Source organism: Lepisosteus oculatus, chromosome 2, assembly GCF_040954835.1.
Source record: "Lepisosteus oculatus isolate fLepOcu1 chromosome 2, fLepOcu1.hap2, whole genome shotgun sequence".
Taxonomy (NCBI): domain Eukaryota; kingdom Metazoa; phylum Chordata; class Actinopteri; order Semionotiformes; family Lepisosteidae; genus Lepisosteus; species Lepisosteus oculatus.
The window spans coordinates 11,583,035-11,596,988 of NC_090697.1; the positions used below are offsets into that span (position 1 = coordinate 11,583,035).

At 48.9% G+C, this 13,954-nt stretch overlaps 1 protein-coding gene across 5 annotated transcripts in view; it reads left to right on the forward strand.

Annotated features, from left to right (window-relative positions):
* The window catches only part of arid1b (AT-rich interactive domain 1B), a 237,294-nt gene extending 223,787 nt beyond the window's left edge, over nucleotides 1-13,507 (forward strand). For all 5 annotated transcript variants that reach the window (XM_069197114.1, XM_069197131.1, XM_069197118.1 and 2 more), the window contains 6 exons: nucleotides 1,909-2,056; nucleotides 2,810-2,929; nucleotides 3,496-3,592; nucleotides 4,179-4,995; nucleotides 6,737-6,867; nucleotides 10,066-13,507. In XM_069197114.1, coding sequence (XP_069053215.1) covers nucleotides 1,909-2,056; nucleotides 2,810-2,929; nucleotides 3,496-3,592; nucleotides 4,179-4,995; nucleotides 6,737-6,867; nucleotides 10,066-11,823 — 3,071 coding nt within the window. In that variant the 3' untranslated portion in view covers nucleotides 11,824-13,507. The remainder of the gene's footprint in view (nucleotides 1-1,908; nucleotides 2,057-2,809; nucleotides 2,930-3,495; nucleotides 3,593-4,178; nucleotides 4,996-6,736; nucleotides 6,868-10,065) is intronic.
* Nucleotides 13,508-13,954: the final 447 nt, after the last annotated feature.

The following is a 13,954-nucleotide window of genomic DNA, read 5'->3' on the forward strand; positions in this document are numbered from 1 at the left end:
ATACTGAGTAGTGTCCACCACACGGGGAAGACGCCACAAGGCTCCCGGAGAGTGGCACTGTTTCTCCGACAGTGTGCGTAATGTGAGCCCCGCGGCTGTGTCGTGTGTTCTGCCATTGCCTGCCCATCCAGGTGTGGAGGGAAGTGTGAGCCACTCCACCTGACGCGTGGACATCACGACCCAGCGAGACACTGCGCTCTGATTGTCCATGCTTCAGAAGGCGGCAGCTGGCTGTCACACCTCCCGTTCTGACAGCTCGGTACCTCTGCGCTTTAGGACATCTGGGCAGCACAGTGGTCAGGGTTCTGGACCCGTAACCGGAGGGTTGCGGGTCCGAATCTCAGGCGAGACACTGCTGTTGAACCCTTGCACGCTGCGTTGCTCCACTGAAATACCCAGCTGTACACATCTGGGCAAGTGCAAGCCTTTTTGCACAAAGGCATTAGAAAATACAAATGAGTAAATCTAGGGCTGTGACATTCCCTCCACAGACATCTGCTTATTGGTTGTCTCCCACCATTACGACCACCAGTCCTCTTCTGCTTTCTCCACTGGAAAATCAGATCCGGCCTGTCACTCAACGTGTGTCATGGGAGAGACTCACTGTGATCCTACAGTATAGGATCAAATCAGTTCCTAGCATCTGGACTTGTTCCAAGAAGAGAATACAGACAGATCACTGTAACTCCTTAAAATAATCCACATCCACACACTCTTGTCTTGTCTGACGTGTATCTTCATTGTTGAAAATTGTTTGGGTCCTTATTCATTTGTGTAATTGTATTATTGTTACTGCTGCTAATCCTACAAGTTATGGATTTAGTTCTTTGCTTTCGCTTGGTTTGTATGTGTACTGTATGTAGGCAGATGTGTGTATCCATATGTGCATATTTCATTATTAAATAGTGTGTAACACTTTATTTATTTGAATGTTGCTGCATAATGGCTTCATGATCTCTTCACAGATGATACACACAACGTTACAAGCACATGTATATAATGCTTTATGGAGACGTGTGCCAATAACATAAAGTGTGCATAAGTGGCATGACATTTATTTCACCATCGTTTCTAGCAATTGGTACTATGCATCGTCTCAAGCACTAGAACTGCATTATGCATGTGATAATAATGTGGTGTCTCGCAGTTAGGAAGAGATTATGAAGCCATTTTGCAGCAACATTCAAATAAAGTGCTATCTGATATTCTTATCACAAAAGCATTTATTTTTGTTAGTTCATATCAATTTTAGAAAATGGCATCAAGCTCTTTAAATGTGGTCCCTGCAGACCGTGAGAGTGGCCCTTGAATCTTGTGACAGTGGATGGCGACGTGTGAAGGGGAGCGAAGGGGTGGGGCTCTGGGAAAGGCAGGGTAAAGGCAGTGGGGGTGTAATATTTATTCATCTCTCACGGGTGGTGTGACCGTGTGTGGGGGCTTCCTCATGGGCCCTGGGTTTGATTCTGGACAGGGATGCCTTCCGTGTGGGGTCTGCATGTTCTCTAGAGGTCTGCGTAGGTTTTCTCCAGGTGCTCTGGTTTCCTCCCACCTCCCACAGATAGTTGTCCTTGTGCGCCTTTGTGCATTTAGATGTGTGTGTCCTTAGACGGACTGCAGTCCCGTGCTGGATGTAGTCCCATCTTGCATTCTGTGCTTCCTGGATAGGCTCCTGGTGTATGTTTTTGTCTGTGTGTGCCCTGAGATGAACTGCCTTCCCATCCAGTACCCGTTTGTGCCTGCCTTGTGCCCCTTGCTTGCTGGGCTCCGGGATCAAGACAGGGTCCCGGGACCCCGAGTTGGGTGCAGTGTCTAGAGGATGGAAGGACATAAAGAAATGACCAATGTTAAGCTCCGTCTTGGAGGACACTGCGTGTGTGTTTGACCAAAGCCTGTGGTATTTCTTCCCAGTGCCAGGAAGCAGTGAACCCTTTATGCCCGGACAGCTGCCCAACAGTGGCATGCCAGACATGTACAGCCGCACCCCCTCAGGCTCCATGTCCGGACTGGGGATGAGCCATCGCCAGCAGTATCCCTACGGCCCCGGGTACGAGAGGAGGTGAGCTCTAGTGCTGTTGCGTTTCATCTCGAGCGGAGGAGACTGCGAGGGAGCCTTTCGCAAGTATTCAAAATGCTCAAAGGCACCGACAGAGTCAACATAGAGGACTTCTTCAGAGTGACGTATGAACCAAAATCCAGAGGACACGAGTGGGAACTACACAGAAGTATTTTTAAAACAGGGAACAGGAGACAGTTCTTTACCCAAAGGGTTGTGGGAGTGTGGAACAAGTTACCCAGCCATGTTGAGGAATACTGATACTTGGGCTTCATCCAAGAAAAGGCTGGATGAGATGATTGGATCAATTCACCCCAAAATACACACAGGTTAAATGGGCTGATTTGTCTCCTGATTTGTACCATCTTTTCTGTTCTTCTGTTCTCATTACTAGCAAATGGAAAAAAAACCCTGTTCTGTTCAAAGTTGGCAGATGAGAAGGGGAGGTGTAAACATTTTCTCTTTTTCCTGTGGTGTATTTGACATTTCATGACCGTTGGGGCTTGTCCTCTAAGACGCGCACAAATGGTCAATTAGACAAAAAGAGGAGAGATCTCTGTGAAAAGGCATGAATATGCCTGTCCAGAAAATTAAAGACACTTAAAGACAGTATGTGCGATTTAGTATTGTCGGACAGGGTACTCTGTAGCCGTAAAGAAAAACGAAGTAGCTGCTTCAGTAATGATGAAGTATTATATCTGTGCGTTTGTGGAGTGTTCAATGGAGTTTCTTCTTTGTATGTTTTGTTCCTCTCAGACCTGAGCATGGGATTGGTCCTGAGGGCAGTATGGGACCTCCTGGGAATCAGAGTAACATGGTGCCGTCTAACAACGATCCCAGCATGTACTCGCCCAACCGATATCCTTCACAGCAAAGGTTAGGCACCCAGGCTGGCATGTTGCCATGTTGGTTCGTCAGTGGTGATGCCGAGTGTCAGTGTTTTATAACAGCACCCGAAACCTGTACAGTACCTGAAACAGACTTCACTACACTACCTCTTCCCCGAGAGTTGTGTTGGTGTTGAAAGCAGCGACGACTCCGCTGTTTAAGCGGAAGTAAAACACAGCTTCTGCTTGATGCCAAACGTTGATACGCCATCACTCGTGGGGATGCAAGAGCCACTAGCCTCTAAAGGGTTGCTTTAGCCTTTCCTGAAGCAAAGGAGCCATACTCTGGCAGCAGAAAAGAAACCCTGAGATTTCCAGATATAAGACGTGCAGTCCTGAAGAGATGCACTCCGTCTGAAGCTTCTTCATAAAAAGTAGTCGTCTTTATATACGGCAAATGTGTTATCGTTTGTTCAGCGGCCGCTGGAGATTGAGTGGCCTGTAATGGCGGGCGTGAGTGATGTGTGTGTTTGTGCTGGGCTCGGCCAAGCCGCGCTCCTGCCCCCTGGGGGCCGGCCGGTGCTGAGGGCCTGTGCTGTCTGTGCTTCTCCACAGGCACGAGCCCTACGGGCAGCAGTACCCCGGGCAGGGCCCTCCTGCGGCGCAGATGCCCTACGGCGCGCACCAGCAGGGGATGTTCCCTCAGCAGCAGGTGAAGGGGGCACCCTCCTTGTTTTTCTTCCGCCCGTCGGGCCCAGGTTGTCGAGGAGAGATGTTTCCGCTGCCCCTCAGAAGACGGGAGTCAGGAGCCCGTCTCAGAAGCTTAAAAGACGGATTTATTTCATGCGCATGGGAGCGACACACACAGAGACGCTCTGTGTATTTTTCCCCCAAGCGATTAAACCTAGAACGGTCCCTAAATATTTGTCTGTTATCCATCATGCTTCCCTGTGCTTTCCAGGATCGTCTTCCTCTTCCCTGTCAAAGTCCACTTCTTTTACTCCCAATTGAATAGCACACTGTCCTGTGTGACACAGTATAGAATTACATGGTAGCCCTTGTGTCCAGCATTCTCCCATTCCAGTACAGTTCAGTTCTGTATGTCCCCCTTATAAAATACTGCAGCTTCAGCACATAAGTTCACAAAGACCCTCTCCACCAGGCGTTACACGTATTCGCGGTCCCACTGGCTCCCGGTTTTCATCGAGGGCCCGAACCAGAGATATTTCCTACAGAGGTACAGGTACAAACCTGAAATCCCTGTGGCCTGCCCTCACTGTGGCTCCTCTTTCCCCCAGGCTTACAAGCGTCCCATGGAAGGCATGTACGGCCCTGCAGCCAAGCGCCACGAAGGTGACGTCTACAACGTGCCGTATGGCGGCCAGCAGCAGGACGTGTACGGGCAGTACGGCAGCGGCTACTCGGGGCCCGAGCGGCGGCCCCTGCAGAGCCAGTACCCCTACCCCTACAGCCGCGACCGGATGCAGACTTCGGGGCACACGCCCCCCCAGCCCGCCCAGCAGCATGGCATGTCCTCCCAGATGCTGAGCGGCCCCCTCCAGCAGTCTTCCTCCTCCGGCCCGGCTGAAGGGCCCCAGCCCAACGTGTGGCCCTCGCGGACTGACCTGCCCTACCCCTACCCTGGCAGGCAAGCCCCGGGGGGCTCCTCTCAGGTCCCTCCCTACCCCGCCCTGGGCAGGGGGGACGACCTCATGGCCCCCGAGCCGAGGCTGAACCCTGACGGCCAGTGGCCGGGCCACGTCGGCCAGCGGCAGTCCTCCTTCCTGCCCCCCTCCTCCAGCTCGCTGCCCCCCATGACCACCCGGCCGCCCCCGTCCTCCTACCAGACATCCCCCGCCATGCACAACCACATGCCCCGGGCCCCCAGTCCGGGGGCCTTCCAGCGCTCCATGGAGGCCCGCATGTCCCCCAACAAGACGCCCTTTCTGCCTGCCATGAAGAAAGTGGGACCACCCCTCCCAGCCACGCAGGTCAGCGGACCCCCCAGTCAGCCCCCTCCGATAGTACGCCGAGAAATCGCCTTCCCCCCGGGAACAGTGGAAGCCACGCAGCCCGTTCTGAAGCCCAGACGCAAGATTACCTCAAAGGACAATGGTAAGCGCCGCTTGGGAGCACCGAACCGCTCGGGGTGAAGTGAGTGAACACAGCGGAGCCGTCACCTGTGCTCAGGGGTGCTCTCCAGGTGTATAGAGACCTACTCGTTGCTGATTCAAATCCGGTTCAAGAGAGGGGACGTCTCCTTCCCGACTGTCAAGTTGTGAAAAGTTTATCATCCCCAAGGGGCTATTTGTCTGACGACAGCAGGCCGTGGAAAGACAAACCACAGGCAGCAGTACACGATGTTCACACACTGTGCACAATGGGAAATCTGTACCCGCGCTCTGAGGGGAGTGACTGGACCCTGTGAAGGGTTTTCTGGGATTGAACATGCTTTACGCAAGCCCTCGTATAACTCGTCGTCGCGGATTAGGGCCAAATGATCAGATCCAATGACTTCCTGAGAGAGTCTGAACAAGCCCAGGTCGTTCTTAATCCACAGGTTTAGATTCCCACGCCAGCAGAAGTTAAAGCAGATTCAGTCACAGACTGATCAGATATGATCACCAATGAATGATCAACCTTAAAATGTTTAAGCTCCCTTAAGAAAAATAAACGCTGTGGCACTTTTCTAAAAATAGAACCAACATTTGCCTCAAAATTTTAACTTGAAGTCCAGAACAGTTCACAAATACTTATATTTATCTAATGTCTCCAAATGTCCATGTTTAGGAAGCAAGTGATACAACAATAATCCAATATATAAAATGCATTTATTATCAGCTCTGTACCAGGAATTAGGTATTACCGAAAGCTAAAAATTGTCTGTTTTTGATGACTTGTGGTATTCCCAAATATTCTGTGCAACTTTGTTGTCTGATAAATTTCATTATTTTTAAAACTTGGTCCTGTAGTCCTGGAAAAAGAAGACTTCTGGATATGTATATTTATATTTCTGGTCCTGACAAACCTGAGCTCTCGATAGGAATCTATGTGGAAGAGCATCGAAGAGCACAGGTGGTCATCTTCACCCAAAAGGCTGTGGGGGTACAGAATAGGATATGACACAATGATCTTGAAGCCCGTATCCTGACTTCTTTCAGGAAACTGGATGAGATCCTAAGATTCTTTAGCTATTAACTGTTAAACAGACTCTTCTTTTCCTTCACTGGTAATCGTGCATCAGTTGCTGATCCAGAGGTCTTGTTGTGTTGAATACACAGAGCTAGTTCTGCTTGCTACTCCACAGCGACTCAAGAAGGACAGCCACATCCGGGATTGGATTTTGGTGTTCGTAGGCCCAAGGCACTTTCACTCCAAAACATGAAAAAAGAGGGGTAAACGCCAATTGAATGGCGTCGATTGACATGATGCACTGTAAACTATTCTCATGCTAAACCACTTGACTGATGGAGCGAGTCGAGCGACCATCACTTCCATACTTCTCGTTTCTAGAACAGCCACTAGAGAGAGTATGATGAGTGATTTGGAGCCCCTAGAGTTGATCGCATGCGTGTTGTTTTAGCTCGTTTTTCGTTAGGCACTAGTGTTTCCCTCCTCCTAGGCTCTTTGCCTGCAGTGCCTCATGGGAAATCTGGCACTGACCACTATAGGTTCAGGTTCTGCACGCTCCTGAGTCTCGGACATGTACGGTTGAGGTTGTAACGTTCAAGCAGCTGCTGGTACTGTGGTTTAATGCACAAACAGAATCAGTTCACATCGAAAATGCAGCCGCAGAGAAAAACAACTCCGATTGTGGACTGACGCCCCTCTGCCTTGTTCCTCTCCTCCCTGTCAGGGACTCCAGAGGCTTGGAGGGTCATGATGTCTCTGAAGTCTGGCCTCCTGGCTGAGAGCACCTGGGCTCTGGACACCATCAACATCCTCTTGTACGACGACTGCACAGTCGCCTCTTTTAACCTCTCACAGGTACGAGCGGCAAGGGCAGAGACCCCTTGCTGTACTGTATAACAGTAATAAGCCCTTATCTGTGAACCATCTGCCGGGGTTCAGCTTTTTGCTTTAATTCCTGAGTTCAAAGACTTGAGGAGAAAAGGCTGTCGGTTTATTTATAATAATAATTATAATAATTGCTTACACTTATATAGCGCTTTTCTGGACACTCCACTCAAAGCGCTTTACAGGTAATGGGGACTCCCCTCTACCACCATCAATGTGCAGTTATTTGATTGAACTGATTTCAGTCTTTCGATTTAATTACAGCAGGTTTTCTCAAACCTTTCTTTCTGCACCCTCCTTTTAAAGTACAAATCCCCCTCACCCAAGGTACTGACACCATTAACGATTAACTACATGAAAATGTGTGTCCGACGTTTTAACAGTCAAATTTTTTGTCCAAAGTTGCTTTACAGCAGAAAAACGATACGGAAGGTAAGCCACATAAAATATTAGTCTTAACAGTGAACCATACAGAGTGTAAATACAGAAAAAATAATCGTGTTACAAAAACATTGTTTTCCTTTCCTTCCTTTCCTTTAGTGACGTTTTTGGTGATCTGTAATGATTTAAAAGAGTTCAGATGCAGTCTCTTCCAGTCCGTAGTCGTAGCAGGAGAAATAAAAGCAGAAAAAAATCGTTCTTATCTGAGTGAATCTGGAACCTTTAATCCCATGTGCTTCCTGCTTTCACAGTAAATTGAATGTATCAATCCAGAGCTCGGGCCCAGACTCTGGGGAGGATGAGTTTATAATGGAAAATAGGGGCGTGAAGTTATTAAGCCTTCTTCTAGCACAAGGAGGGCTAATCCCGAAACAAAACAGAAGATCCAGGACCAAATGTTTCCTCAGGGAATTCTGGGTACTGCCTGTCCATCTGCCTCCCCCGTTACCAGGGCAACGTGCTGCTTCACCAACGGACACTCGCAGTCCCAGTGTGCCCCCCTGCCAAATATCCAATGGCAACCAACACAGTACCTTACATTGGTCAAATTGATATCCAATGGCAAATCTTCACGTTACGCTAAAAATGAAGTTCTTATGATTCTCCCCCATGTTGTGAGTCTCGGTTGCCTGAAGCTGAACACTCCCCCAGACTAGAACAGCGGGAGGTTGAGGAACAAAAGATTGGCGCTTTAAAGGAGTGTCTTAACCGAACTTTAAGGTGACAGCGTGAAGCACATGGTAACAACCATGCACCTGTGAGAGTTTGATTTAATGGATGTGGAAAGAAAAGGTGAGAACTAATTACCTCAATTGAGCGCTGTTTATAGCACACTCATTGTGCTTAGATGTATGGATTGTCACAATGCAAACAGCCAGTAATTTGCCAAATAGGTTTGTAGACATTGGAGGTCAATCTCAGCAGAGCCCCGTGTGGGCTGAATTTTGCTGGTAAGCTCGTCACATCTCACTTTTGGGTCACTTCTGAACCGAGAGCAAAATCGAAGCTTCGCTGCAGCTGCAGCCAAGGAAATGAATATGCCAGGAAATGCATCACCTATCTGAGCAGTGTTGTTCTCTCACTGAACGCCACTGGTTCTCAAGTATTTGGTTTTGAAAGAAGATATTAAGCAGTTGCTCCGATTCTCACTGTCTGAAAATAGGAATTTGTTCACAATTGAGCCAGTCTGATCGATTAGGTGCTGCAGAGGAGAAAAACCAGGACAAAGCTGTGTTTGCGTGGCTGCAGCTGCTGAAATATCCGTAACACCCTGATGATCAAGTGCAGGAGGTGTCTTTACAAATGCTTCAGCCGCAGCACAACGTGAGGGAGAGACCACTGGGTTCTTCACTTCTATTCAGGGAGAAATGAGAGATATTTGCAGACATACAGCAGTTTACGTGTCCAGTTTTGGTTCATATCAAAGAAACGGTTATATATACTTCGTACTGAAGAAATGGTTTTGGGAGATGAGAGTCAACCATAAAATGAAGTGTTAGGACCCTTTCAGAAAGAATAACAGACCACACGTTATTCTTAAGGAGAGTCTTAAGGCTGTTGTTACGAACAAAGTAGTAAGTTTCGCCAAGAAGGAGTGGGTGCGTGTTTAAAAGCTTGGAAGGTTTCAGTGGCGATCTGAAAGAGAATGTTGGAGGTTTTTGTGCATGGGATGATCCATTCAATCCCCAAAACCCTTCTTCTCCCTACGTGCATTTTTTTTCAAAACCCACTCCTCCCCGTCCACCACACCTCATTGGGGGAGGATGTGCTCACCCCAGTTTGATAACCGGCAAGTTACAGTAAAGCACGGATGAGACATAACCCAGAAGCCCCTGTGCTTCCTGTTGATGGGAGGTGGTCTCTACTGCCTCAGTGAAACTGCCTGAAAGTCCAGGGTGCTCAAATATACCTCAGGAGGCGCAGTAGTGCCTATCTGGTTCAGCCCTGCCAAACTGCAGGGCTTTTATTTTCACCGCTGACACCAACGATGCAAAACCAAGACAAATACAGTATATTAGGGACTTCAAAGTAACTGAATGAATTTGTTGGAAGTAAGAAATTCCATAGCCGACACAGTGTGTTGAAACGAAATCTTTTCTCCCTTGAAAATAAATATATAAATATACATACAGCCTGATTATGAGGAAAGATTGGGCTGCTTGTGCAAATTTCACGTATCGCCAGCCCACTCTGATCGGGCTCCCGGTAGAGCTGTGAAATTTGCTTACTGCTTGCCTCGTGAGAATTATGTGTTTGCATTTGTGATAAGATGAATTATCCCACATCTGATCTGGTTAGTAATTTTTAAAACATGACAGAAATGAAAATCCAAAGTGCATTCCACCTTCTGAGAAGACTGCTAGTTCTCAATGTAAACTTGAATTACTTTAGGCATTGAACAGCTGTCAGTAGGTCTTATAGACTGGCGTCTTTCATTTAAAAAAAAGTCTTTCCAGTGTATTTACTACAAAAATTAGATTGCCCAACTGTTATTTTTGTTAAAGTTTGGTCTTCCACGTTTTTGATTTGTACCATGGGCAGTACTGTTCATAAATGTTTTTTTTGTTGTTGTTTTAAGATGATGATTTATGACATTCTTGTTTTACATTTAGGTTGGTGGGTTCCTGTATACCTTATTAAAAGTCTGAATATGAGTCGGTTGTCTTGCTCACCTTAATTTGTCATGTTGTGTGAAAAGATGAATGAAAAGACCTTTTCTCCTTTCAGTTGCCTGGATTCCTAGAACTCATAGTGGAATACTTCCGGAGGTGCTTGATCGAAATCTTCGGCATCTTAAAGGAGTACGAAGTCGGCTCTGTCGGCCAAAAGACTCTCCTCGAGCCGCCGCCCAGCAAAAAGGAGGACCTCCCCTCCAGCGAGTCGGAGGACGAGGGGGCGCAGGCGGAGGGGGACCAGGAGGAGGCGCTGTGCGAGGAGGAGGAGGAGGAGGAGGGGCCCGAGCCGCCGGAGGCGCCGCGGCCCGAGGTGGCGGAGAAGGAGGCGAGCGCGGGGCCCCAGGAGGGCCGGGGTGCCCCCGAGGGGGAAGAGGAGGAGAAGCCGAAGCAGGCCAGCAGGTTCGACAGGCTGCCGGTGAAGGTGGTGAAGAGGGAGGACGACTTCGTGGTGGACCGCTCCGACCAGCTGGGCCAGGCCCAGGAGTTCCACAGCGGCCTGCTGCACTGGCGGGTCGGCGGCGGGGACTCCACCGAGCACATCCAGACCCACTTCGAGAGCAAGATGGAGCTGTCCGCGCAGAGGGGGCGCCCCGGCTGCCCGCAGAGCTCGCGCCCCGAGCCCAGGACGCGGGGGCGGGCCGAAACGGAGGAGGGCGGCGCGCCGGAAGAGCCGGAGAAGCGCATCATGGCCACCATCGACGACGTGCTCTGCACCCGGGCTGGGGCCCTCCCGGAAGACGATCCGTTCCCGGCGCGCGCCGGCACCTTCCCCTTCAGGATCCACCACGCCAAGAGCCACTGTAACATCAGACTCCTGGAGGACGAGCCCAGGACTCTGGACGAGGCTCCCCTGTCCACTGTAGCCAGCTGGCAGGACTCGCTGACCAGGCGCTGCGTGTGCGTGTCCAACATCGTGCGCAGCCTCTCCTTCGTGCCGGGCAACGACGCCGAGATGTCCCGGCACCCGGGGCTCGTGCTCATCCTGGGCAAGCTGGTCCTGCTGCGGCACGAGCACCCCGAGAGGAAGAGGGCGCCCCAGACCTACGAGAAAGAGGAGGAGCAGGACCGGGGCCTGGCCTGCAGCAAGGACGAGTGGTGGTGGGACTGCCTGTCCGCCCTCCGGGAGAACACCCTCGTCACGCTGGCCAACATCGCCGGCCAGCTGGACCTGTCCGTCTACCCGGAGAGCATCTGCCTGCCCATCCTGGACGGCCTCCTGCACTGGATGGTGTGCCCGTCGGCGGAGGCCCAGGACCCCTTCCCCCTTGCGGGGCCGAGCTCCGGCCTCACCCCCCAGAGACTGGTGCTGGAGACCCTGTGCAAGCTGAGCATCCAGGACGGCAACGTGGACCTCCTGCTGGCCACGCCGCCCTTCAGCCGGCAGGAGAAGCTCTACGCCACGCTGCTGAGGTACGTCGGCGAGCGCAAGGTCCAGGTGTACCGGGAGATGGCGGTGGCCGTCCTGTCCAACCTGGCGCAGGGCGACACCCTGGCGGCGCGGGCCATCGCGGTCCAGAAGGGCAGCGTCGGCAACCTGATCGGCTTCCTGGAGGACGGGGTGACCGTGGCCCAGTACCAGCAGAGCCAGCACGGCCTCCACCACCTGGCCCCCCCGCCCATGGAGCCCCCCAGCGTCAACATGATGTGCCGGGCGGCCAAGGCCCTGCTGGCCATGGCCCGGGTGGAGGAGAACCGCTCGGAGTTCGTGCTCTTCGAGGGCCGGCTGCTCGACATCTCCATCTCCTCCGTGCTGAACTCGGCGGTGGCTGCTGTCATCTGCGAAGTACTCTTTCACATTGGCCAGTTATGACAGGAGGCGGGGCGGGGCCGACGTAGACGCGAGACGAGGGGGGGGAGGTGGGGAGGGGGGGCTGGGGTTTGCAGAATGAGCGGCGGTTTTCTATTTTTATTTAAATAAGGAAAAAAAAAAGAAAAAAAAGTCTTTTTTTTGTTCTTGGTTTTTTTTCTCTCCCTCCTCCCCCCCCCCGCGCCCACCCCCCCGCTCTCTTGCCCTATTCATTATTTCCTTTTGGAATTTGGAGAAAAAGAAAAAATAATTTTAATACAAATATTTAATACTTGCCATTTCACGTGTTTTAAATATTTTTTATTTTGTTTTGTGTTAACCAAAGCTGATGTCTCATTTTTTTTGGAGAAGGTGTTTCTTTCTTCCCTTGCTCTTTTTAACGGCTCAAGAGTTTTTCTGACTCTGTTCATACCGATTTCTCTCTTTTCTTTGGGTTTTTGGGAAGTGGATTCATGGACTTATTTAAATTCTGGAAAACGTCGTACAACGACGTTCTCGTGCCACTCGATGAAAACAGTCACTGATTTTACTGAGGATGATGAAATGTGTCCATCTCTGAATGAATCGTGCAATAGAATGTGGTTTGAAATAGGCTTGGAGGCTGGGGGAGAGAGACTAAGAGATGGGAATATTTTTTTATATCATGCAATACATGAGTTTGACCACCGGGGGACAGTGTTGCATTAGCTAATCAGCAAAAAACTCGTTTAAACGGTGAGGTAAAATCTGATTTCCTTCCACTTTAGCACTGTAATAGCAACACCTTGATAAACCTAAACCTTCCACAAAACAACAGCTTCTTTAATACTTGTATTATGTTTATTTTATTTTCTATATTGCCTGTGGGCTGACATGTATATAGAAGTTGTACATTGAACATACCCTCATATTTTTTTCTTTGTATTTTTGGTTAGTACGTTATTTTCTTTCTCAAAGATGTGGTAACTACAAAGTGATGGTAGTTTTTAATTATTATAATTATTATTAATGTTATTATTATAAATATTTTGTTATTCGGGTCATATCTTCTACTGAGGGTAAAAGTTCCTGTATGTAAAAAGTTGCTCTGTTCTAAGGAGAACAGCTGATCACAATAATTGCTTCCTTTAAGCAGATGTGGAAGTGATTAGGTCTTGGTGGTTACAACAAATGGTTATAAAGGAAAGAATAAGAACAGACTTCAAAGATTTTTTTTCAGTGAAACAAATCAGCATATTTGTATTTCTGATAATGTAGTTCAGACAACAAAAGCAGAACAGATTTGATGTAAATTCCTCCTTTTTCCTCTGGCTCAACAAATATCATTTATTCAGTATAAAATCTTTATACTATATGTTCCACATGTTAAGAATAAATGTACATTAAATCTTGTTAAGCACTGTGATGAGTGTTCTTGAATGCTTTCTCGGTAGTGGTCACAGAAAAGAGGACTGTATTGGAGAGAGCCAGTTCAGGGGGCATTTTGTTTGCAGGTAAATATGTAAGGACTTTGTCATCACTCAAAGAATATTTAGACAGTGCATATCGCCAGTTATTACCACTAAGGAAATGTGTATATTTACTGTAAACGACTATTTCACAGCACCTGTAAGTTTCTGCTATGTTATTGTATATGATATCAGAATCTGAAGTTCTGAAGACCAAAGTGAGAAACAAATAATAAAGAACAGGAAGTACAAGTTTTTAACTTTTCTCCACAAGAAAGTTTTTTTTTATGCACTCGTGTTATTCTTAATCGTTTCCAGAGCAGAATAAACCAACTCTCCCAGCTGCAAACGATGAGAAGACGTTCTGTAGACATTTCCTCAGTGGTAAGAAAACCGTCACAAATGAACGCGGGTTACGCGGACGAGATGCGGGACCGGAGGTCGGCCACGTGTTCACGTAGGGAATTATCGTTCCTTAGCTGCCGAGAGCTGTCCAGGATGAATTCTATTCCAATCCATTACTCCGATGTAGAAATGTCACCCAAACATAACGGCACATGTAGTGTAACAGAGAAAATGGAATTGCACTTGTACACATTGACACCCTAATACAAAACCTCTTCAGCAACCAACAGACAGCCAGTGTCCACATTCGCAACAGACACTCCATACTGCCCACTAAGGCAAGACGAGCTGCTGCAATCACA